The following is a 25,812-nucleotide window of genomic DNA, read 5'->3' on the forward strand; positions in this document are numbered from 1 at the left end:
TATTATTAAAGTCTGTAAATCTGGAACTTCTTAAGAGTTTGTTTCACTTGAGTTTTACCACAAGCTGCCATGGGGATGTTATCTTGATGTGTGATCTCTTTATGACAGCTCATGACTCAACTCATGTCCCCTCCAAACAGGCAACATAAATAGTCGCCCGGGCCTATATAGCCGTGCATGCTCCGATCAAAGGTCATCAGTTCCGGTGCTGCGCCAGGTGATTGTCTTTAGGTGGAGCTGTGCGTCTTGCCCTGCCGGGTGGTCCCACTGGAGGTAGGTCTGTCCGTTTTGTGTGATAGGAACCAAGTTAAACATCCCACGTCACTGTAAGTGATCTACAGCCTGGTTCAAAGGACACAAGCCCCGCCCTAGAGTCTGCCAGCGAGAGCAGACCTGCGTTCTTTATCAGGTGGAGATTCTCCTGGGAGTCGGCCACTGCAGCCTCGGTCAGCCTCGGAAACACTTTCTTCTGCTGGAGCTCGCCCACCAACCAGAACCAAGATGCCCAAAACAGTAAGACTCATGATTTTGTTGACAAGATAATTAAATGCGTCAATGAAATGTCTCTTCTTGGTCCAAGTATGAAAGGGGGTTGGTGGGTTTATAGATACATTTGTTGAAATGTTGTCTAAATAGCTGCGGAGAAAAACCATTCAGCATAAAGCAAATTTAAGGGTCAATCGTGTATATTTTGATCGTTTTAGTCACTTTTTTTATTTTTTATTTTTTTTCAAGCTTGTGAGTTATTTTAAAGAGGCACCGTTTCTTCTTGGCATTTACTCATTAACCAAATGTAGAGTTTGACCCATGCTGCACACATTCCTGGCAGAAAACAAAAATGCTTCTAAAATTCCACTTCAAGGCCAGAACTGGGCTGTATGCTGTCTTTGTGTTCGTGCATACTTGATAATAATCATGGTAACTACCTTAGGTGACACTGGAGTGCTTCTGTAAATGTAAAGAGTGACTTTCACCAACAAGTCATGACTCTATGGTTCAACTGCTTTATTCTCCCTCCCTTGGTTTTGTAAGACAGTCAGCAATAATCAATTTTCAATGCAAAACACAAGAAACCCTAACGCATTTATTTGCTGTAAGTCCTAAATGCCCTCAGTTGGAGTTACTTAAGTATTCAGCATCAGCCTGTAGGAGAACTGATAAGAAAGGCCAGCATGTACGTACATTACGACTGCAGCTCTGTGCCTATATTGACTCTCCAAGGAGAAAGCCTTTCTTAAGAGGACATGCTGACGTCAGCTTCCTTGAAATCAAACACAATAATCATGGTAGCTTGTCTTGCTTATGTTAGTCTGGAAAATGCTGAAAACTTGATTAATGGGTTGAATTCTGGCTTAAATTTGAACAGTTCACCGGTAAAGTAAAAGTTAGATACCAACAAGTACAAGACTAAGTATAAATGAATCAAAACCCCCTCCAAAGTTCAGTGCAGCTACTTGATTTGTGATGGATTTGCTGCTTCCATGATGGGGATTTCAGTAGTCCGTGATTTGAGAAAAGGCCAGGCCGTATTAAGGATGCATCAGCAGGACCTCAGGGAGTTAAAAGGTTATCTTACGCATGTGATCATGGAAAATGGAAACAGTTAAGAAACATGGTGGAGTTTTCATAAATGGATGTTCCAGTTTGTGCTGCCTAAGTTTCAGTGGGTTTATCTTTATGACACCCAGGGTGTGCTCTGGTGTAACTACATAAAAGAATTGTGTAACTGCTACAAGACCAATCTGGCCTGCAAGCCGGGTCATGCAGTCGTCATGTTTGTTATATTGAGAATAACCCTTTTTATTTTTTGAAATTTGTTCAGGAAACACTTGAAAGTCAGACGTAATAGCCAGTTAAATTGCTGTCGATGATCTTACTAACAGTGGTAAAGTCTAAAGGCAACTTGGCAAGCAGGGAGTATTTAGATTTTTTTAATCTGTGTACGTTCAACCTTGTAACACCTCGCAAGAGTAGTCCAAAGTCTGATGAGATAGTGAGCAATTATGGTTTATGGACAATCCACTTCACAGCTCCACATTAAAGGCACTCTTTACACAACTGACCTTATTATTTCTGTATTTCACTATGAAAAAAAGTTGTTTCATGATGTATATCTACAAATTCATTTGTCGCTTGAACGTCTCCCAGAACAGCATCGTTACGCTGCCGGCAAATCCTAGGTTTAGTGCCATACGATACCAATCATCACTATGGTAACACTGGTATATAGTGTCTTTTATAGAAATGCAGTATTGTTGTTTCTTGTGTTTTTATTTCTCTGTATATGTTTATCTTTCTCTTTTTAATGTGTGTTGTATGGTCATGTCTGTGTCTTCTGAATAGACCTTGAGTCTGGCAATAAAGTTGATGATTGATGATGTAACCCCTCCAAAGCAAATTAAGCAAGCAATATTTCTGCAAAATTAAAGATGTGGGCATACTGAAAAAGTACGGGCAATGCAGGATTGTTGGATTCATATATATTCATTTATATAAGTACAAACAGCTAAATTCTTAAACTGAATGGACATAAAAAAAAGATTTCCGTGTATAAAACCAGAAAATCCCTGTCATCATGTGACTTCTAATTAACTTTTTTATGCTGCAGATCAACGTACGCGTCACCACGATGGACGCAGAGCTGGAGTTCTCCTTCCACCCCAACACCACAGGGAAGCAGCTCTTTGACCAGGTCTGTATGTTACAGTATGATAAGACCCATTTATAGGATTTATCATCGCTGTCTCAAGTTCAGTCTTTTTGAACATGAAGTATAGTGGCACCTCAAGTTCTGTTCATGTCTAACTAGGGGCGTAAATCACAAGTTTTACCACAAAACGATATTATATATTGATTCTTTAGACAACGATATGATATTTGCTGGTATTACAAAGTCTGCCGTGCTACAATTTTAATTGGATTCAATTCAGGAGCCTGCAATCGATATGAGACGATATCATATGCCCATTTAACACACTCACTTCCATTTATATCAATTTACAAAAAGCAACTAAATTATGATTTGAAAATTTTTATTTTTATTACTAAGCTCTTCCAGCCATTTCAATGAAAAACAAAGTACTTTTTACTAAAAAGAATAAATATGAAGTGGGAATTTCACAATAAAGGCGCATCTTAAAGATTATGATATGTACCAATATTTTCACTTTGCATTAGGGCTGGGCAATATATCGATGTTATATCGATATCGTGATATGAGACTAGATATCGTCTTAGATTTTGGATATCGTGATATGACATAAGTGTTGTCTTTTCCTGGTTTTAGAGGCTGCATTACAGTAAAGATGTCATTTTCTGAACTTACCAGACTGGTGTAACTGTTCTATTATTTGCCTTCACCCACTAAGTCATTAAATCATTACTGGCGATTATTTATCAAAAATCTCATTGTGTAAATAACATTTAGTTAAAGCACCAATAGTCAACCCTACAATATCCTCGCAATATCGACATCGAGGTATTTGGTCAAGAATATCGTGATCTTTGATTTTCTCTATATCGGCCAGCCTTAGATGATATTAGATCATTGATCATAAAATCGATATATCAACCCAGATCGATGTATCGTTACACCCTGATTTCTAACCATAAACTTTACGGGTAAAGTATCTGTAGTAAGTCAGGCAGTAGACCCTACCTGATGCTGTTGTATATAGAGGAAGATGTGTTCAGAAGTCCTGCATTCAGTATTTTCAGCAAAATGTACTCAACGTATTAAAACTAACTTATCTTAAAAGAATTTGTTAGGCAGACAAATGGCCCCCGTAATGGCTATACTTTTATTATATTATTGGGTTCTTGTTGCTGCTGCATTTATATGGAAGTGGGTAGTTTAATCCATAATAATTATGTTTTGAATGTAAAATCTTCAGCTTCACAGCTGTCAGATAAATGCAGTGGAGTAAATGCACAATATTTCCCTCTGAAATGTATGTATGTATATCTGAGTAACATAAAATGAAAAAGCCCTTTTAAATAAAGTTTAAGTACCTCAAAATACCTTTTTACTTAATGTACTTAGTTACTTTCCGCCACTAGGGGTATTATATCAGTGATTATTATTTATTTAAATGTATCCTGGTGTTAATAAATCATATTTTATCATAGTTGAAACAATTTGAATTCAATGCATATTATTATATTGTCTGTTAAATTATACATTTCTGTTGTCAAATGAAAACCAATAAACTCCAATTATGTTGACGTCATATTTTTAACTTTAGATGGATGTTTCTATGTCCATCTTAACGCCATGTGTCTTATGAAATCCAGTTAGTAAAACAATGAGGCGGCCTCCTCAGTGCCTGAACAGTTTACTTATTAATACACTCACCCAAAAGCTAAATTATCAATAACTTGTAGTGAATGGTGATGACACCACCCAGCAGTATGACACCCTCTTTCCCTGGAGCTTACTGTGTAATTACCTAAACCTTTGTCCTCGACAGGAAGGCAGCTCCATGATAAAGGGGTCCTTGAGGCTTTAAAGTATATTCATCACCACCTCAGCTACTGTTGTAGTTGTTGAGAGCGACATTATGAGACTAGGTGAGACTGATGTACAGTCTGTGCATAACCCTGCTTTGTGCTATGAATCGCATCTTGTCCAAAAGGTAGTTTCTTCAGGGGCAGAATATTAGAAGTGTGATGAATAAAAAAAATGAAGGAAGAAGAGTATTTGTGGAGATCCTGTTTTTATTCCATTTCTTCTGTTATCATGTCGCCATTCCTCTCTCTTTGTGTTTTAGGTTGCCAGGACCATCGGACTGCGTGAGATTTGGTACTTTGGGCTGCAGTTTACCGACGCCAAAGGATTCCTCACCTGGCTGAACTCTGAAAAAAAGGTAAATCTGCGGTTTCACAGAGTCATTGGGATGCCATTTAACCATTGTTTTCTTCTTGTTCATCATCCTCCACTCTATCCTGCTCTTCTTACAGTAACTGTACCATATTCTACTGTACTCTAATATATTCTTTAACTTTCTATCTTTTCAAATGTCCTCAATTATATCCTAGAATATTCTAATAGAAGTGAATTACTTAGTTATTTTAACTATACTCTATTCTACATTTATTGTACTCCACTCTGTTCCACTCTACTGCCGACCCAAAATGTGTTAAGGGTGTCCAGGATCCCTAGGGGGTTCAAATTATGGTATAATGTACAGTATAACAATTTATATAATGTTTTGAAAGTTGTGTCAAAAAATAAAATGTCTTAACATGAATCCAACATTTATTAGCAAATATAAATCAGCCTATTTGTGAAGGAAAAAACACACATGATGATGGTAGGCTTACTGGCCTATAGGTAAGATTGTCACTAAGGTAGCCATCCACAGATACAGGTCATTCTAAAAAACATGATTGAAAAAATCACGACAATCAACAATTATTATTTTAATAGCTTAGTATTCTATGTACTAAAAAGGGTATGTAAAAAGTAACCAGTAACTGATTCCAATAAGGATTTCCATGTTCAAAAAGGAGTAAGAAGAAGAAAACGTTTCTGGTCCTACCCTCTTTATTTTATTCTTCACTTATTTCTTATTTCTATTCTTCATAGTACATGTGTCGTGCTCTGTAAGCTTCCCTGGTGCCTCCTGGCAACCCTTGCAAGTACCCATGATTGGGAATAACTGCTGTACTCTCATTTACTTCAAGATGTTCTTTCTATCTTAATGTATCCTGACTACTGTACTGCACTAAATTCAACTTTAATTTGTTAACAAACTGTGTCTTTCTCTGTTCTGTCATAACCTTGCTATTTAACGGTATTCTATTCTATCCTGCTTCCCTCTACAATAACTGTACCATGTTCTACTGTATCCCATTACACTCCATTATACTGTATTCTACTCTATATTATCATACTGTTTTGTTAATGTGAATAAATACTGCCATTTCACTTTTTCTTCTCTACTCATACTTTATTTGGATACCTTGCTGTACTCCTATATCACATCTGCTTTTCTCTGCTCAGGTGATGTCCCAGGATGTGAAGAAGGAGACTCCCCTGCAGTTCAAGCTGAGGGCTAAGTTTTACCCGGAGGATGTGGCCGAGGAGCTGATCCAGGACGTCACCCGGAGGCTCTTCTACCTTCAGGTGAAGGAGGACGTTCTGGCGGAGGACATCTACTGCCCTCCAGAGACCGCTGTGCTGCTGGCCTCTTATGCTGTCCAGGCCAAGTACGGAGAGCAGGACAAGTCAGAGCATCAACCAGGTTACCTGTCCTCCGAGCGCCTGCTGCCCAAGAGGTGAGTGGGAGTTGGTCGGAGAATGTATGTTGTAGCTGGTAGACTTTTCTCTGGTATTTACTTTACTGCCCGAGATCCCCTGTTAAAGGTCCAATGGCATGACAAATTCACTTTATGAGATAGTGAGTTCCCCCAGCCTGCCTATGGTCCCCCAGTGGCTAGAAATGGCGATAGGTGTAAACCAAGCCCTGGGTATCCTGCTCTGCCTTTGAGAAAATGAAAGCTCAGATGGGCCAATCTGGAATCTTCTCCTTATGATGTCATAAGGGGAAAGGTTACTTCCCCTTTCTCTGCTTTGCCCACCCAGAGAATTTGACCCACCCATGAGAGAGAGAGAGAGAGACAGAGAGAGAGAGAGAGAGAGAGAGAGAGAGAGAGAGAGAGAGAGATCATGGCTTGCAAATGAGCAAAGCATGGCAGTTTGTCAATGATAAATCTTTGTTTTCTGCACGTCATAAGACACACTGCACGGTTTTGGAAACGGGCCAAGTACTAATTATGTAAACAGTAGGCGAGGCATATGCTACTAAGTTTTCTGTTATAAAAGGTTAGTCGTATATTTAAGGGCAAACAGGATATGTTTGATATGTTTATAGCTTGTGTGATAGATAATGAAGAGGATTGTATTGTCATTGGTGTAACACCTGTGGAATGTTTTGTATGAGCTCTCCGGACAGTACAGTAACTATGTGAAATTAGTTATGAAATGGTATTTCATAATTTATTTTCCATTTAAATATGTTCTATTAGGGAGCACCAGTGCATGAAAGGACTGTTTTATGTCCAAGCAGCAACTTGTTTTATGTGTTTTAAAGGACAATTCTGGCGCAAAACGAACCTAGGGGTTAATAACCGATGTGATACCCACTCAGTCATTCTCTGGGATATGTTTTCATGCTAATCGAAAGCGTTTGTAGCTTGAAACAAGCTAGCGCGGACCGCTGATTAGCTTACAACGCTAGTATTCGGGGCACAGGGAAAGTAAAAACAAATCGCTATTTTATACCACTAAAAAGGCTCAAAATATCACCACGCGTCAACGGTAGCATAATGAGGGTCCCTAAATGCTAACCGAAGCATTGAGAACATTGTAAGTGTACAGACAGTTTATTAAAAAGATAGTTTAGAAACAGTCGCGTTCTCGTATCCAGGCCGCCGCTGTCTTGGGAGCTACTGTCTTTCTAAACTAGGGTGACCAGACGTCCCGATTTGACCGGGACAGTCCCGATTTTCAATTGTTTGTCCCGAGTCCCGACAAAAGCCTGTCGGGACGCTAAAATGTCCCGGTTTACACCAGGAGCGGCGTCAGCCGATTTTGCCGGGTCTTCAGCCCCGAATGTTTTGAGTGTAGCCCCGAATGTAACTTTGTCCAGTTTATTTTTCCGAGGCGAATAGAACGGGCAGCTACGTGCGGGGTCCGACCATGCTGTATTTGTTGATATCACCTAGCAACCGTCTCTCCGTGAGGAAAGCCGGGTGAAGTTTTGGGAGGAATCCTAGCCAAATCAGTGTAATAGCCTACATTGATGCCATCAACACAAAGTTTAGGAGCGCAATGCTAATGATTTAGTTTGATGTTCCTGTCACGTGATGTTTCCAGTCTACGGTTCAGACTCAGACACACGGAGCTCTGAAGCAGACCTGCTTGTGTCCACTCTTTCTGTAAAATGCAGCGCAGCTTCAGGTTTACGGACGCGCTCAGCTGTGGGCATGCTGCGGTAGATGTGTTGCGTTTGTGCCCCGTTTATTTCTGTAGTTTTCCGTTTTCCACCTCCGATGTAGAGCAGCGTTCAGTTACTTCTCTAGCTAAACTATTTGTCTCATTCAGAGACCAGAGACCCAAACGGGACTCTGTGTCAGTCAGGAGGTCTGAGATCTGCTGTATCAGCAGAGCAATCACGTAATGCACAGCAGACTATATGGTGCAGGTATAGATTAGTTTCTGAAATATAGTGACTCTATTCTTTATTCTTCTCTACTAACCTAACTTTATTTTTCTCAATGTCACGACTCATCGTCTCCTCCAAATCACAGAGAACACATATACTGTATTTTGAAGGTGCACAAAGTTTTGGACATGAGCAGAAATCTTGCTCAAACACATCTGAAATATTACAGTCCATTATAAATTAAAATGAATTAATGTATCATTGAGGTGAATAATTGTCATATGCACATTTAAGGAGGTTACTTCCTCACCAAAAGACGCCAAACAGGAAGGAGGAGTAGCCTAAATGATGCCTAGGCTACAGATATTTGCAGGTTGCAGTATACATTGATTCAGAAAAAGGTAGAAATGTATGCATAAAAATTCACCAGAATGCAGGAAATGAAGTGGTTATGCTCAAAATTTTCAATAAATAATTTTAATTCTTTTGGTGTTATTGGAATAAATAACACTTCAAAGCATGTTTTTTTAGAAAAAATCTCAACATAAATCTCACACTAAACTGAAAAAGGCTGTTGCTGCATTTTTGTTAATTTTACAGGAAAAAACACTATTATTATATGAGGAGCCTACGATCAAAATAATGAAGTTACTGTCTGTGGATATGTCTGACCTGGGCTGGCACATGTTCACGTTAAAAAGCGTGTGCGTGTACGAGCACTACGGTCACGTGCAAAGTGTCCCGGTTTTAGCTCCGGGAAATCTGGTCACCCTATTCTAAACTATCTTTTTAATGAACTGTCTGTACACTTACAATGTTGTACAATTGTCCTTTAAATGCCTAAATATGTGCTTTGCTTTGATTTCTGTATTTCTGTGTGGCCAAAGAATACAAAAATATATTGTTCAAACTGACTTGAAAAGGGTTAACCAACAAAGAAGAAGAACTTTACCATTAACTACTCTCTGGAAATCATTCAACCAAATAGCTTCCTCAGTTACTCAATTATGAACCTGTGTACTGTTGCATACTCACGATCGCCAACAGGAGATATAACAAGATAGGAAAGCAGCATGTTTTTCATTTAGATGTGTAGGTATACACAGAGTGTTTCCATTTTCACCACTGGGCTGCTGATAAACTGCTCTCTCCCATCAGAGTGCTGGAACAACACAAGCTGTCCAAGGAGCAGTGGGAGCAGAGGATCCAGGTCTGGCACGAGGAGCACAGATCACTGCTGAAGTAAGTGATGAATGCTAATTACACCACACCAACTCATAGGCAATAAAACCATCTGAACACTGAGCCGTGCTAGCTAACTTTAGATGGAGATATTGTGGTATAACTGACATCACTGAGTCAGGCTGCTGACTTTATTACTCCTCTCTACTTGTACTAATATTACACTACTGTCAACATTTATTTCATTTAATCTCAAAAAGGTAAACGCTCAGTTTACCGTGTCATTATCCTGTAATTGCCGCATAAGTTAAATCATCTGGCTTTAAAGCACCGCTACGATTTGATTGAACATTTTACAGAATTCAAATGGATTTTTTTTATTTCACTTTATTGTTTACTAAAGAAGAACAATACATATTCATTTATTGCACTAGATATATTTAAGTGTACATTTCTATCTGCAGTCTCTGAGTGGAGGCAAACAGTGATGTGCAGGTTGACGTAGTAATAGATTTAACAATAACAGACAATTTAGTGAACTAGAATATTGCGAGTACGTAGGAATCCAGTATTGAATATATTTACTGAATGTGAACTTTTGTGAATCCCTTGACGGATCGATATAGGTTTAGCCTTAAACATTTGTAAATATCACAGGGTTAATATTTAACAAGACTGGCATGTAATAAAAATCTAAATTTCCCAGATGTATTAAGTGTTTGCTATTTCACTAAATAACTATGTTGTCATATACTATATCTTGTAAATGTCACTTTACAAGTTAGAAAAAGAGAAGGTGACAGTCAATAATACATTTTTTATACATTCATTTGTGTATTTTACTAAATTGGAATAAGATTTAAATGGAGCAGGTTATGGGAAGCCGTCTGAAAAGCTCTTTTGTCTCACCTATTTGAGTAAAAGATAAATGTAATAATCGGATAGGAAATGATATCATAAACTGGTTAAATCTGTGTGTACTTTTTCACGTTTCCATCTGCCTGTTTAACCTGAACAGGGAAGAGGCGATGATTGAGTACCTGAAGATCGCTCAGGACCTGGAAATGTACGGCGTCAACTACTTTGAGATCAAGAACAAGAAGGGCTCGGACCTGTGGCTGGGAGTCGACGCTCTGGGACTGAACATCTATGAGAAGGAGGACCGGTAAGTCCGGTACGGTTAATACCGTACAGTACTTACTTATATGAGCTAGGGCTGCAACTAACGGTTATTTTCATAGTCGATTAATCTGTTGATTATTTGCTCGATTAATCGATTGGTTTGGGCTATAAAATGTCAGAAAATGGTGAAAAATTTGGATTCGTTTTTCCCAAAAGCCCAAAATGACGTCCTCAAATGTCTCGTTTTGTCCACAACTCAAAAGATATTCAGTTTACTGTCACAGAGAAGAGAAGAAACTAGAACATGTTCACATTTAACAAGCTGGAATCAAAGAATTATTACTTTTGTCTTGACTCAAAATGACTCAAACGGACTAATCGATTATCAAAATAGTTGGCGATTAATTTAAAAGTTGACTACTAATCGATTAATCGTTGCAACTCTATTATGAGCCTATCTCCTAACATGATACGTGTAGTGATTATTGATTTGATGACATTCAGTTGTAGATGGGGGGGGGGGGCAACACACGAGCAGCCATCGACCCCTGCTACCTTCCCTTCCAGTCGGTCAAGTTTAAAAGAACACAGTTGACCGCGTGGCTGCTCTTTTTAAGGGGCCATTGACCTAATTCTCTTGATTCCACTACAACTTGAACACTGGCATGTTGCTTGGATACCACATGTCAGTAGGTTCAGTGCAAAGAGTTTTCTGTCTGTTATTATTATTCTATGAAAACAAAGCTCCACTTTTTTTTTGTCTGATCACCCGTTTGTCTCCATCCGTCCGCCAGGCTGTCTCCAAAGATTGGATTCCCCTGGAGTGAAATTAGGAACATTTCTTTCAGCGATAAGAAATTTGTCATCAAGCCTATAGATAAGAAAGCTCCTGTAAGTATTTCACACGAGTCTTAACTCTCTCTCCGCATCGTGAGCATCTCACGTGTATGTAAATGTGCAAAGATAAGTTGGATGCATGTTTGCGTAAAAATAATGGGATTAAAGTTGTACAAATCTTATTGAAAATGCACATATGCAAAGTTTTCAGTTACACTTGTATGTACCTTTTCAGGGTCTTTTTTTAGGTATCTGTGGAAAGACAACAGACTGACGTACTTAAAGGTTATTGATGTTGATGAATATAAAATACTACTAACAAAAGAATAACTGCAAAGTTATTTCAAATACTTTTCTCTTTCACAATCATATGCTTGATATGAATAAAAAATTAAACATAAACCTTGAGGAACCTTTTTGCCAAATACATGTGGAGGAAATTCTGATTTAAACATTTTGTTTAGAGGTTAAAAAAAATAAAAATGACAAACTTTGGATGTAGCCTAAGCAGCTCAATGTTTTTTTTTTGGAGACATATGAAACCAAACCAAACTGCCCCTGACTTGATGTTTGCTTTTTCTCAAGGATTTCATCTTCTACGCTCCACGACTGCGAGTCAACAAGCGCATCCTGCAGCTGTGCATGGGCAACCATGACCTGTACATGCGCCGCCGCAAGACAGACACCATCGAGGTTCAGCAGATGAAGGCTCAGGCCAAAGAGGAGAGGTTGCAGAAAAAGATGGAGAGGTAGGGGGAAGGGCTGTCAAGTTAAAAAAGTCACACGTGTTATTGTAATGGTCTTTTAAGCATTATGATTTGAATTCAGGCTGTGATTAAAATGTGTGATCAGTTTTTGGTCCGTGTGTTCTGCAGGGATCAGCTGGAGCGTGAGAAGAAGAAGAGGGAGAACATGGAGAGAGAGAAGGAGCAGATGGAGAGAGAAAAGCAAGATTTAATGATGAAGCTCCACCAGTTTGAAGAGACAACCAAGCGAGCAGAGAGAGGTGTGACAGAGACACTTACCTCTGACTCATTACAGACCATACTGGGCATATTGCGCGATAGAAAAAAACAACAACGATGAAGTAAATCACCAGTTTAGTCAATCTGTCATTTGAATCGTATGCATGTAGCATGGCTTCACTGCCCTCTTCTGTTTATGTGCTTGAAATACAGCTCAGTTTTTGCAAAGGGCAGGATTGTATTTCCTTACAAATAATCAAGCCAGGGTCAGAGATTAACAGGGCCATTGAGTCTTGTAAAGTTCCCTGAATCACCGGTTACGTGATTGGCCACCATGGTGTGACAACACGTTGCGTTTCTGTAAAAGTTAATCCTGTTTCAACTTTTCTCCGCTGCGTATTTTTTCGGCATCCCCTGCAGTCCCCACCACCAAGGCCTAAACCATTCTAATGAATGGGAGGACTGGCGTCTAATTTGACGTGAATGCAGCCTAAGAACGACTGTGGCTGATTTCTGGGCAATATACGTACATTTTGATACAATTGAGTGTTTTTATGAAACAAAAGAGAATGCAGCTTCCTGCACTAGAAAATGGTGGCAACATGCATTCAGCAGACAAAGGAAAATGCTCTTTCTGCAAAGAACAACCAGTCACAGGCCACAAAATGGTCTGATTTGGGAAAACACTTTTGCTCATATGCTTTAAATCAGGGGTTCCCAACCTACAGTAGGTGTCCCAAAAGAGGTACCTAAAAATCTGAAAGGGTCCCCAAATTATTGAAAAATATAATCTAATCTACGTTTTATGACTTTTTGATACATTTTTGGCTTTTTTCTTGTGAGATATGCACCCATATTTTACCTCCTTATGGCTCTAACATTCTTTAAAAATGTAACAACCTGAGAAGAAAGAAATCCCTCACTGCCCACAACTCTTATCACCAAGTAGACCCTGCTTTAATTTAAGGTCAGGAACCACTGCCTTACGCAATACATATGTATTATTTTACAGATTTATAATTGTTCCAGAATGGAAAAATCTGATTGGGGAATTTTTTTGCCTGTAAAATACATGATAGATTAGTCTTGTGTTTCCCTGACTTTGTCCTGCAGAGCTTCAGGAGCAGCTGGACAGGGCCATGAGGCTGGAGGAGGAGAGGAGGAGGGTGGAGCAGGAGGCGGCCCGGCTGGAGGCTGAGAGGATGGAGGCCATAATAGCCAAGGAGGAGCTGGCCAGGCAAGCTGAGGACCAGATGAAGAGCCAGGAGCATCTGGTGAGTCCACGGTCCAAGAAGTACTCCAATCCCTTCACGTGAGAAAAAGTCGTGATGGGAAGAAAAAAAAAAAAAAAAAACACTCATTACACATAAACCTCCTACATTCGGATAAATGCATATTAACTGTTTTGATTGCTGTTTGAACTAATACATCCTTTAGTGTGGGGGGGATTTTCCTGCTTTCCTGGGATTTACTTTCTCTTACAGCGTGAGAATATTCTCTTTGACTCGTTCTCACTTTAAAGCTCTTTAGAAAATGGAAAATATCCATTATGTTATTGAGCTAAAACAAGGCATTTTATAAGCTCATCGGAAGTTAAATGTGAATTCTGAATTTCTAAAGTCGCTAGTGACTACAGCTTTCAGGTAAATATCCTGGAATTAGAAGCACTACAATAATGTATCACTTCATGTTTTAACTATTATTAAATAAATGGGGAATTCTAGTCGTCCATCCATTCATAAAACAACACAGTGTCCAGATAAATGAGGTTGCCGAGGTAATCGGGAGTCTATTTTATTTTGAATTTTTTTTAACGACACGGTCGGTTTGTGCCTCCCCATGCAGGCCGCAGAGTTGGCCGAGTACAGCGCCAGGATCACTCTGCTGGAGGAGGCCAAGAAGGAAAAGGAGGAAGAGGCTGAGTCATGGCACAGCAAGGTGAGGTTCCAACACGCCAGCGATCAAAGGATGTACCTGTACGGGCTCCTTCAAGTCTCAAAGGTCACCAGGAAAATGTCAGAACATATTTCCTACTCGTCATCTATTTTTTGTGATCACAAGTCTCTTTTTTTTTATTTATTAATATGTATGTATATATATATACAGTATATATATATATATATATATATATATATATATATATATATATATATATATATATATATATATATATATATATGAACTGTGTTCATCTTTATCTTGTGTGTTTTATCTCTTACAATTCACCAGCTATCTAGGATTAATTACAGACTGGAGCATTTCTAAGCAGTAACACATACAGATATAAGTGTTAATTAGTGTGTTTCCCGTCCTGTGCGCATGACAATCAAGTAAAACAGAGTTGTAATAAATAGAATAAATATAAGAAAATATGTCTTCTTAGGATAAGTTATAATTGCTGATAAATACTGTACATTTATAAACACGTGAACATGTCCTTATAGCTGCAAACAATTCAACAATTCTATGTTTATGTAGTGCTTATAAATGAATCAAAAAGCGGGACTTAAAGTAAATTTGGGTCCCTGTCCTGTTATTTTTTTTTTGTGACAGCTTATCATCCAGCTGGTGATACATGATACTGACCCAACCCATCAATAACATCTTGATGCCCGTCACACTCACTATTTTCTAAAGGGAAAGTCCCTTAAATTGCTTGTAGTAATGTAAGACAAACCTGTGATGAAATCCTTTGCATTGCCCTGCACGTTTCATATTTGCACCTTTTTTATATTTATTTATTCTAAAAGCTTTATTTTTCACACTAGCCCTTGAGCACACCACGTGGCATTCCACCACACATATTACTTGTGCATGTGACAAATAAAAGCTCAGTCATTGAATAAATAAAGCTAACCAACATCCATGAGTGAAAAAGACAAAGACAAGTCCAAGCTGTTATTTTAAAGCTAAGTTAAAACCTGAGATCAGAGCCCAGCTCTGCGTGCTTCTTTCATTTGCCCATAGACTGGTCACAGTACTACTGATACTAAACACATGCCAGTACTTAACAGTCTATATCACATGTGTCAAACTCAAGGCCCGCGGGCCAAATCCGTCCAAATTCTGATCCGGCCCGCATTTTAATCTAGGTGCACACTCAATTTTGGCCCACCTAGTTTTTGTCGCTTTTTCCGGTGGTTTATGCGCTTTTTTTCAATGCTTTAGGCACTTTGTTTTAATGGATTTGACGCTTTGCTCAATGTTTTGCCACTTTTTCGAAAGTTTTTGGCGCTCTTTACGATGTTTTTATAAGGCCCAAAAAGATTACAGTATATGAGACATGCAATAATACAGTCAAAATATTTGACTTTTTCTCTTAAATAAACACATGTCAATAAACTCTACATGTCTGGCCCCCGATGTGATTCTCATTTTCCAGTGTGGCCCTCTGGGAAACTGAGTTTGACACCCCTGGTCTATATGTATGTTTAGATCAGATGTTGTACTACAGCACAGTAAAAGACACTAATATCCATCATAGCCTGATTTGTGGAGACCTTTTTACAGTTTTTTTTTTTTTTTTTTTGTTCTGTCCTTGTCAAATAAACTAAAGAAACCTCTCCTCTTTGTCCCAGGCTATAGAAGTGGAGGAAAATCTGATTAAGACGAAGGAGGAGCTGCACACTGTGATGAGCTCTTCTAACTCAACTCCTCTTAAGATTGCTGCTTCCTCCTCCTCCTCCTCCTCTTCCTCCTCGGACAACGAGAGCGACCACGAGCACAGCGAGGAGAACAGCACCTACAGCGCCGAGCTGCAGACGCAGGGCCTCGCCGACCACCGCCAGGAGGAGGAGCGACTCACAGAGGCCGAGAAGAACGAGCGCCTGCAGAAACAGCTGAAGGTGAGTTCAGGGTCCCAGGGTACTACCCACATAACACCAGCTCATTTCAGCTGGGGTGTGCATAAAAACATCTTACTTTTGGACATATTTTTTGTATATTTTTTTGCTACATGCTTAAGAAAACACTGTTCAAACTGATCAACCACAGTTTAGGTAAATAGTCCTATACACAGTAGAACTCATATTCCATGTGTTTGCAGTGGATTTAAATTAAACACAATCTACCCCAGATAGGGCTTTGCAATTAATCAAAGTTATAATTGTGATTACGAGTTCGGCTCCTAATGATCACAAAAAAAGATTAATCGAGAGAGGGAAAAAAAAGGTTTTGCAAGTAAACTCTTATTTTGTCTTGAGTTGTGGATGGAAAAAAAGAGAGTTCAAACGGCAAAAGTAATGAGGGAAATTTCACAGTTCAAGGTGTTTTTACTGGGGTTCAATAATTTCAACATCTTTCCAAAAGACAATCAAGAGTAATCGTGTGGAATAATCCTGATTTCAATATTGACCAAATAATAATCGTGGTTAGGATTTTTTTTCCATCATGGAGCAGCCCTACCACCAACCCGACATACCGAAATACGTCAGCCCTGGTCAATTCTCAGTTTGGGGAGTGATAGAAATAGTGTTTTGAGGGTATTAGAGGAAATTGATTGTAACGATGAACAACAAGCTGCTGTACCTGGGGATTAGGTCGGTTTTACAGCTCAAAGGCTGGAGATCCCCTCCAGACATGTTTATAAAAATACTCCTTTGAATGATAATTTGTGTCTAATATGTTTTTTTCCACAAGAGGTTCATATACCTCCATATACTATATAGATTACAAATAGAAAAGTCCTCCATCTGTCCTTAGCATTTTCAGTGATACTCAACTACACAAAGAGAAATCAATCAAAGACTGACTGTCAGTTTGGCCGGGTTGGATCAGTGGGTAGAGCAGGCGCACGTATACTGAGAGGCTTATGCCTCGACGCAGAGGTCCACGGTTTGAGTCCGACCTGTGACGATTTCCTGCATGTCTTCCCCCGCGCTCTCTCCCCTTTCTCACCTCGCTGTCCTATCAAATAAGGCCAGAAAAGCTCAACTGTCAGTTGACCAAGTATTGCAGCTACAATCGACAAGTCATTCTGACAACTGAATTCCGGGAAATGAATAACCGATAGAAAAGTAGTTAGAGTTAATAACAGCACACAAGAAGTCTTGTAATGCACTGGAAACAATTGGAAGAAAATGCACCAATGTAAGCATATCTAACACTGGATACAGTGTAAAACTCTGTCCATGTGGCTTAATGACTCCCTCCCTCCACAGGACCTGAGCTCAGAGCTGGCAGAAGCACGAGACGACACCAAGAAGACCCAGAACGATTTGCTCCACGCAGAGAACGTCCGAGCCGGCCGCGACAAGTACAAGACCCTGCGTCAGATCCGTCAGGGACAAACCAAGCAGAGGATCGATGAGTTTGAGGCCTTGTAGAAAACCTCAGAGACCTGAAGATCTCTCCCAAATACCTCATGAAGGCCATCAGTCCAGCAATGCCTTGTAATTAAAGTGTGATGTAATGGCAGCCCCACACCTGATTTTTTTAAAGACCCAGAAAAGCATGAAGCTGATCTGTGTAAGAGTACATGAGTTTTATTTCATCCGACCTAACTTTTGCTTGAGAAGCACTTTTTTTTGTTTAGTTGTTTTTGTAGCTCTCAAACACCTCCAATGTGCTGTTTAGTCCCATTAAAACATAGCAGAGAGCTAGTGTGTTCCTGATGCGCTGTATGAACAAAATTACTTATGATAAATGATCAAAAAAGTTATCATATGCACATGTTTTGTTATTCTACCAAAGGGAAGTGGTTAAATTTAGATTTATTTCATGAATGTCTCATATTGCAATCAGTGACTTGTTGAACTGCAACTTATGATTCTTTTTCCTTACAGACACACGCATTGATGATTTTCTTCCATTATTACATCATGTCTTTTATGATGCTTGTTTAGTCCAACCAACAGCCCAAAACATACATACTACCAGACATACTAACATTTTATAAAAACATAAATCAAAGACAAACAGCAAATCTTCACATTTGAGAAGCTGAACTTAAAAAAAAAACAATTAATTGATTATCAAAAATTCATTTTCTGTTGATCAACTAATTGATGAATCTGTTAACAGTTTCAGCTCCTTCCGCACCTGTTTTTATAGGCATCCGAAAAAACGACACCGATTTATTTAACTAGTTTTATCACACTCTCAATCTCACACAATGTTCAAATGAATTGGCGTTATGATTTTTACATCAGAGATACAAGCAAAACCTTTTAAGATATGTTTGCTTTTACCACACAGGGACATCTGATCCACTCTGTTTTTATTTAAATGACCTTCTGCTTTGAGTGTTGTCATTCTGAATTTAAAGGATCCTTTTTAAGTAATTAAAGTTGTTCAGGTATAATCTAGATTGTTTGATTTACTCTTAAAATAAGCTATTTTGTATTTAAAAAAATACAAGAAATTGAAGCCGCAGAGCCTGTGATATCCCGATTTATAGCCTCTAGTATGGTTCAAGCTCCAAAAAACACTAGGTCCTATATATCCCATAATGCAACTCCTATAGACACAACCTGCCATGGACTTTCAAACTCAGCAGCTCCTGTTTATAATGCGAATAAAGCTCAACAGTGACCGCCCACGTTTTTTTTTCAAGATTTTTTTTTGGGCATTTTAGGCCTAAAACCCATACAGGACAGCTGAAGACATGAAAGGAGAGAGAGAGAGGGGGAATGACATGCAGTAAAGGGCAACCGGTCGGAGTTGAACCTGCAGCCGCTGCATCAAGGAGAAAACCTCTATATATGGGCGCCTGCTCTACCAGCTGAGCTACCCAGGCGCCCAGAACGCCCACTTTTTTTAACGGCTCTGGATCCGGAAGTGTTTTTCCCCGTTCAATATCTCCGTTGACGTTTCATTAAATGCTTATGTAAAGAGTTTTAAGTCCAGAACCAAGCCAAGCAGCTCCGAGGTTAATCGTGACCATAAAACATTTTGTTTGGCGCCAAATAACATTTTGAAAACAGCAACAAAAAAAAAAGGCAAAGGCACAAGACTGTGTACAGAAACTGTCATAGACTTCAATGGTAGCAGCTCGCTACGGTAGCCGTTCACGGGTGTGGTAAACACTTCCACGGTAACAGTGAGCTCCACCATATAATACTGACTCAAGTGACTCGCACAACCCAGGATCAGTTTAGTGAGTGACTCAGAATAGCCCAGGCCTAAACAGCAGGTCACTCATAGGTCACAGGTCAGCTGACGAGAATATTCGGCCAGTCTCTAATAACCAAACCGGTTCATGTATAATTATGTTATGTCTCTGTACAGATTCAAGGAATCTAGGCAGCTGCATGATAAGGGAATGTTTCGTCCTTTTGGAGGTCGGTGGCCCAGCCACACTTTTGCTCACTTCCCAGAGAGAGCGAGAGATGGGCTGAACTAGGGCTGGGCAATATATCGATGTTATACCGATATCGTGATATCGTCTTAGATTTTTGATATGGTAATATCGTGATATGACATACAGTTAAGTGTTGTCTTTTCCTGGTTTTAAAGGCTGCATTACAATAAAGTGATGTACTTTTCTGAACTTACCAGACTGTTCTAGCTGTTCTATTATTTTGCCTTTTCCCCACCTAGACATTATGTCCACATTACTGATTAACTTAGATTAATCTAAAATCTAAGTGTGAAGATATTTTGTTTAGACACCAATTGTCAACCCTAGAATATTGCCGCAATATCGATATCGAGGTATTTGGTAAAGAATATGGTGATATCTGATTTTCTCCATATCGCCCAGCCCTAGGCTGAACTAGGCTTTAGCATCTGAGACTTCCCATAGAGAGAGAGAGAGAGAGAGAGAGAGAGAGGCTGAACTAGGCTTTAGCATCTGATACTCATTGCACCTGCAATATCTTTGTTTCCCTTAAATGTTCAGCTAAACATAATGCCTCCAGCATGAGTTTAAATACACCTTCAGGAAGACAGGAACTTCAGGGAGTTGGGATGGCATTGCACAATAACACATGGTGGTTAAACTGTACTGCCTGCTTAATTGTCTCCTCAATTGAGTGTTCATTAAACACTCCTGTGTAATACCCCGTTTACACGTACATGGTTATTTTGAAAAATGGAGACATTTCCCTTCGCTCATGAGTTTTTCCTTAACCGCTAGTGTAGAATTTCTCCATAACATCGCAAACATATATTTCTTCAAACAAGGTTGATTTCATATGGACTTGTAGCTTCTACAGGAGCAGAAACTGTCCCAGCTCTTAAATCTACCTCGCATGGTTTCGACATTATGGCTAATAATCAAAATCCTTATGAGAAAATAAATGGGATATTTACTTCCAGAACCACACTGTTGAGCTCTATAAATGTGTAGTCTCAAACTTAGATAACCCTAAGGACATCACTATGACATCATCAGGGTCATTTTTTCTCTCAAGACATAGCTACAACTTCATGTGTAAAACTGGTGGAGTGATCCTTTAAACCAGCATTGCCAGTTTTTATTTTAGACAGGAGAAAAACTGATATTAAATTATATGTGAATATTATCCTCTTCCCTGCCATAAAATAATGAAAGCATACATTGTGCTTATTTCGGTTTCTAAATGACCACACTCCTTTATTTTCTATATCAGTTTGTCAAAAAGTTGTGGGTCTGAGCTGAAGAATCCTGCTCACCCTGAGAAGGATGTGCTTTTTAATGTTTACTCACGGAAAACGATGCTTATCATTAGGTTGCTAGACAACTTGTGAAGCCAGTAGAGCCAGTCTGTTTAAATAGCCACTATGCAAATATTGTATCTGGGAATGAACACATGGGTCATATACACCTGGTTACATTTCCCCGACGTTGGTTGGAGCCTCTGCTTGAGAAAACTCGTTTAGATTGGCTTCAAGTGGGAATAAAAGAGGCGCGCGTTTGTGCGCCAAAAAGCCTACCCGGATAGGAGAGCGCGCATGATTTCAGCTGCTATCTCTGACAGTCTGTGGGATTGCCCTGCGTATTCTTTTCTGTAGAATCTAAATATAAGTCGGTGACAGATAGTCCAAATACAGTAGCAACCCAACTGTGATGTGGGGGTGGTGCTGAGAGAACAGCTCCGTCTCCAAAAGTCCCCCCCACACCCCCTTCCTCAGTTGGATCCGGAGTGCGACAAGAGAAGGTCGCAGAAAGAGTCTCAGCTCCCCAACCCTGCACACTGCATTTCTCCTTTTTTTTTTCTTATCATGAAGAGACAAAACGCCAGGACTCTCGCCCTCATCATCAGCATCCTCACCTACCTGGTGGTCGGGGCGGCCGTCTTCGAGACTCTGGAGTCCAAGCAGGAGAAGAGTCACAAGAGGAAGCTCGACGCCCGAAAGTACGAACTCATGCGCAAATACAACTTGACCAAAGAGAACTTCGAGGAGCTGGAGCACGTCGTCTTACAGCTCAAACCTCACAAAGCAGGAATCCAGTGGAAATTCTCCGGGTCCTTTTACTTCGCCATCACTGTGATTACGACAATAGGTGAGCGCGAGTTTCTTAATCAACACGTTAAAACGCTTCTAATGGAAGCCGTTGCATTTAAAGATGCTCAGTGCGGGGCCGCAGGCAGGTATTGTAAAAAAAAAAGATAATTTCCTCTCACTGGTTTGTTTCTTCTTGTGTACAATCTATACTTTTTATACAGTTTTTATTTTTTTATTTTAAATTAAATATATATATTGCAAAACATGTGTATCACATACTCACACAGGCCTACGTTTTGGGCACAAAGATGGTGCCAAGAAATGACAGCTTGCTCCCTTTGTGTGACATGAACCAATATTTCAGCCTACATTTGTCCAAATTGATGTTATTATTTTCCAATTTCAAATATTTTCCTTGTTCTTAAAAGGAGGAGAGATGGAGGAGAGATGGCACTACAAGCTTTCTGGATAGGAAACAGAAGCAGGTCACAAATATTTTTTTTTTCTCGAGCAGCAAACTAGAAATTTTTTTTCATCCAGATGGTTAAAGGAGTCTTTGAGGATTGTGGGAAATTCAGACGCTTAAGCTCTCTGTCTCTGTCTCGAATGGTAATAACATGATTGGCACAAACTGAGGCTACGTTACCCCCCCATGCCAGGCAAACCAACAACCCTAATACAGCTGGTTTCCTGCATGTCTTCCCCCCCCCTCTCCCCTTTCATGCTGTCCTGGTGATTAAAGGCAAAAAATACCCCAAAACATAATCTTAAAAGAAAAAAAGTGAATTTAGAAGAAGAAAGTGATTTATTTCCATTGTGTCAAACATCTCAGCTGACAACGACGTGGGCGTTATAACAAAATAGCTGTTAATTCACAACATTGTTAACTGTTAATTCATTTACATTTCACCAATGGCTCCCTGTGCACTACCGTATTGAATTTGAGACCCTCCTCGTCACCTACAAAGCACGCCATAATCTCGCTGCCAGCTACATTACCAACCTCCTTCCAGGCTATGTCCCTTCTCGCTCCCTCTGCTCCTCCTCGACTGGCCTCCTTGTCGCCCCCACATTCCGCCTCTCCACCATGGGGGCCAGGGCCTTCAGCTGCTCTGCACCAGGACTCCGGAATGCCCTCCCCTCTCACATTCGACAGTTAAATGTTAATGTTAAAGACGGACTCCTCAGAAGAGATACGTCTCTAAAGCCATTCCCACTCCCTATTGCACGTGCTGCCAACCTGAACAAACTGGAACTTTCCTACACATGGTCTGGGAGTGTGAACAGGTGCATGAGTTCTAGAATAAAACAACATCAATAATATCTGATGTGATAGGATGTTGAATCCCTACTGACCCGATTGTCTTGTTACTTAATGACGACTAAATTACACCTGCTCGGGAGACAATTTGGAAAATTTGGCTAGCCGGCTCAACAGCAACCAAGAAAATGATAGCTCAGTGCTGGCTCCTCCCCCCACTTGCTTTGTATAAAACAGTGGTTGGCGTATTTTCTAGACATAGTTATGCTGGAGCTCTCTACAGCAAGGATTAACAAAGCCAAATCATCAACTATAGACCTGTGGAGAAACACAGCAGCACAGGTATCAGTCCTAATGACCTCAGCATCACAAGAACTAGAGGAGAGGGACTAGGGAAGGTGGGATTTCTCTTTGTTTGTTTGTACTGTTTTCCTCGAGACCGCAGAGGGTGGGGGGTGGGAGAGGGTTTTTGTTCTTGTTCTTGTTCAATTTGTGTTTCTCTGTTCTGTCCTTGTGTATCTAGAAAGGCGTCCGCCAAATAAAATGTAGTCTTCTTCTTCTTCTTCTTCTTCTTCTTATTATTATTATTAATAAAGTCAAGCTGAAGAGTGTCATTGGGTTTCCCATCAATGGGAGGATTTAGCGAGACTCTGTGTTGGTTTCCTGGGTCAAGCAACAAGCTAATGAAATAATCATTTCATGACAGGAGCTTGATGCGAAACTGCCTCAGTCTTCAACCCCAACCCTCCTGTTTTTACTTCTTAGGAGTTTCTCCTAATGTCAGCAATTGATTTTTAATCTTCTCCTTCAGGTTACGGCCATGCAGCACCCAGCACCGACTCAGGGAAAGTCTTCTGCATGTTCTACGCCCTCCTGGGCATCCCGCTCACCCTGGTCATGTTCCAGAGCCTGGGTGAGCGGATCAATACGTTCGTCAGGTACCTGCTGCACCAAGCCAAGAAGTGCCTGGGAATGCGTCACGCCGAGGTCTCCATGGCAAACATGGTGACGGTGGGCTTCTTCTCTTGCATGAGCACGTTGTGCGTCGGGGCCATGGCGTTCTCCCACTGCGAGGGGTGGAGCTTCCTCCACGCCTTTTACTACTGCTTCATCACGCTCACCACCATCGGTTTCGGGGACTACGTGGCTCTGCAGAGGGACGACGCGCTGCAGAACGACCCCCGTTACGTGGCTTTCTGCTTCGTCTACATCCTGACGGGCCTGACGGTGGTTGGAGCCTTCCTGAACCTGGTGGTGCTTCGCTTCCTGACCATGAACACCGAGGACGAGCGAAGGGACGCCAAGCAGAGGGCCCTGACGTCCGTCGGCAAGCCCAGAGGAGAGGTGGCTCGTCTGCTACCGATCTCAGCCTCGACCTCTTCCACACCTGTAGCAGACGACTCCACGAAGGCGAAAGATTTAAAAGGTGTCTACACAGAGGTGCTGCATTTCCAGACTATATGCTCCTGCTTGTGGTACAGGAGCAAGGAGAAGCTGCGGGGCTCCATACCCACCATGATCCCTCAGGAGCACACCTTCTCGGACGCCTACATGCAGCAGAACAGCAACTGTCCTCATTACGTGGAGCCCGGGTCCACAGGCTGCGTTTGCAGTCCACATCAGTGTTCCAGCATAAGCTCCATAACATCGGGCCTACACATTCTCTCTCCGTTCAGGATGTTTAAGAGACGCAGCTCCGTCTAGCCTCTCAATACAGCAAATTTGAGTACAGCCCGGATACAGATACTTGGCAGTCTTCACAGCAAAAGATATGACTGCAAGTACAGAAGATGTTTGTGGTGCTAGAATCCCAGTAAACAGTGGGACACGCAAAAGGGGGGAAAGCACATAGAATACTGTAAACAGCAAAGTCTTACTCAAATATGTGTTTTGAGAAAGTGCCGCAAGCAAGTTTTGACTTGAGGTCTTAACAGTAGGAAGTCATCTCGGTCGCTACACGTCAACACGCTGCAGTACACGAGGTATGCAGGTTACACAACTCGCAGGGGACGGCAGAGCGGCAGGACAAGTTCACGTTGAGTCAGACAATGATATGGCAAGATGAAAAGAAAATGAACACCTCTTACACAACAGCTCTGCAGTAAATTCCAATTTAGGGTTTTTGTTCATCTCAAAGGTGCTGATACAACTCGGGCCTTATTTCTTAAAGTGTGTAGAGTTTTTAGACGTTTTCCTTCATAGTATTTGTGACTGATGCAGCACCAATTCATACAACGACTTTCTGGTTTCATTTCAAGGCAGAGCTGGTAAGGTTGAAAAGCTAGCAAGATTTGAAAGTAGCAGATTTTAAGTTTTACTTCACGTCTCAATCACCGGTAAGCCAACACCTAATATTATAATACAGAATGACTATTGTAAGCAATGCGGCTGCGATGCACTATGAGCTCAGGCTCGGGGGGAGAGTATGCGCAGCTGGGCAAGGAGGCATTTCATTGGTTCTTTCCAAGCGGACCGCGAGGCAATGATTGGTGGCCGTTTTTTAACAGGATTACAGCAGCTACAGATGACAGATCTTTTTCACTCTTTTTTCAGAGCCCATAAGTTATTTATTGCTGTTGGTGTGTAAAAGAAAGACCATTTCAAAAAGAAAGACCATTTCAACAATATATAAAAAGTCTACATTGGAAATAGTTAGTTACCAACCCTGCCTGTAAGTTGCCTCATGTTGCCCTAAAACCTTATTTAAACAAATTGTGATGTAAGAACTGCAATAAAACTGACACACACACACACTCGCACGCACACACACAAACTCAATATGACTCATGTTCCGTGTAGCTGCCTCTGTGATTGGGATTTTCAGAGCTCTCTGCCCAAACTGCTGGTGCATCAGTCACAAACGCTGCTGCATTATGTAACTGCACAAGTGGAAAAGTTCAAAAAATCA

General features: G+C 40.5%; 2 protein-coding genes across 2 annotated transcripts; both read left to right on the forward strand.

The window, feature by feature from the left end:
- Positions 1 to 359: 359 nt before the first annotated feature.
- Positions 360 to 17,933, forward strand: ezra (ezrin a). The gene is made up of 13 exons (XM_028566221.1): positions 360 to 513; positions 2,609 to 2,692; positions 4,770 to 4,865; positions 6,005 to 6,279; positions 9,327 to 9,410; positions 10,369 to 10,515; positions 11,267 to 11,363; positions 11,895 to 12,058; positions 12,185 to 12,315; positions 13,388 to 13,548; positions 14,120 to 14,212; positions 15,853 to 16,119; positions 17,434 to 17,933. Exons 1-13 carry the CDS (start codon positions 502 to 504, stop codon positions 17,596 to 17,598), a joined length of 1,776 nt encoding a protein of 591 aa, XP_028422022.1. The 5' UTR covers positions 360 to 501; the 3' UTR covers positions 17,599 to 17,933.
- Positions 17,934 to 21,354: 3,421 nt separating this feature from the next.
- kcnk3b (potassium channel, subfamily K, member 3b) lies at positions 21,355 to 25,420 on the forward strand. Its single transcript, XM_028566220.1, has 2 exons — positions 21,355 to 21,701; positions 23,716 to 25,420. The coding sequence occupies exons 1-2, from the start codon at positions 21,419 to 21,421 to the stop codon at positions 24,606 to 24,608; spliced, it is 1,176 nt and encodes a 391-aa protein (XP_028422021.1). The 5' UTR covers positions 21,355 to 21,418; the 3' UTR covers positions 24,609 to 25,420.
- Positions 25,421 to 25,812: the final 392 nt, after the last annotated feature.

The sequence above is a fragment of the Perca flavescens genome, chromosome 20 (genome assembly GCF_004354835.1).
Source record: "Perca flavescens isolate YP-PL-M2 chromosome 20, PFLA_1.0, whole genome shotgun sequence".
In the NCBI taxonomy this organism is placed as follows: Eukaryota; Metazoa; Chordata; class Actinopteri; order Perciformes; family Percidae; genus Perca; species Perca flavescens.

Coding starts and splice junctions, on each gene's coding strand:
- ezra (XM_028566221.1), top strand. Junction 9,411..10,368: donor GAGCACAGATCACTGCTGAA/GTAAGTGATGAA, acceptor TAACCTGAACAG/GGAAGAGGCGATGATTGAGT. Junction 12,059..12,184: donor TTGCAGAAAAAGATGGAGAG/GTAGGGGGAAGG, acceptor TGTGTTCTGCAG/GGATCAGCTGGAGCGTGAGA.
- kcnk3b (XM_028566220.1), top strand. CDS start 21,419: ATGAAGAGACAAAACGCCAGGACTCTCGCCCTCATCATCAGCATCCTC. Junction 21,702..23,715: donor CACTGTGATTACGACAATAG/GTGAGCGCGAGT, acceptor CTTCTCCTTCAG/GTTACGGCCATGCAGCACCC.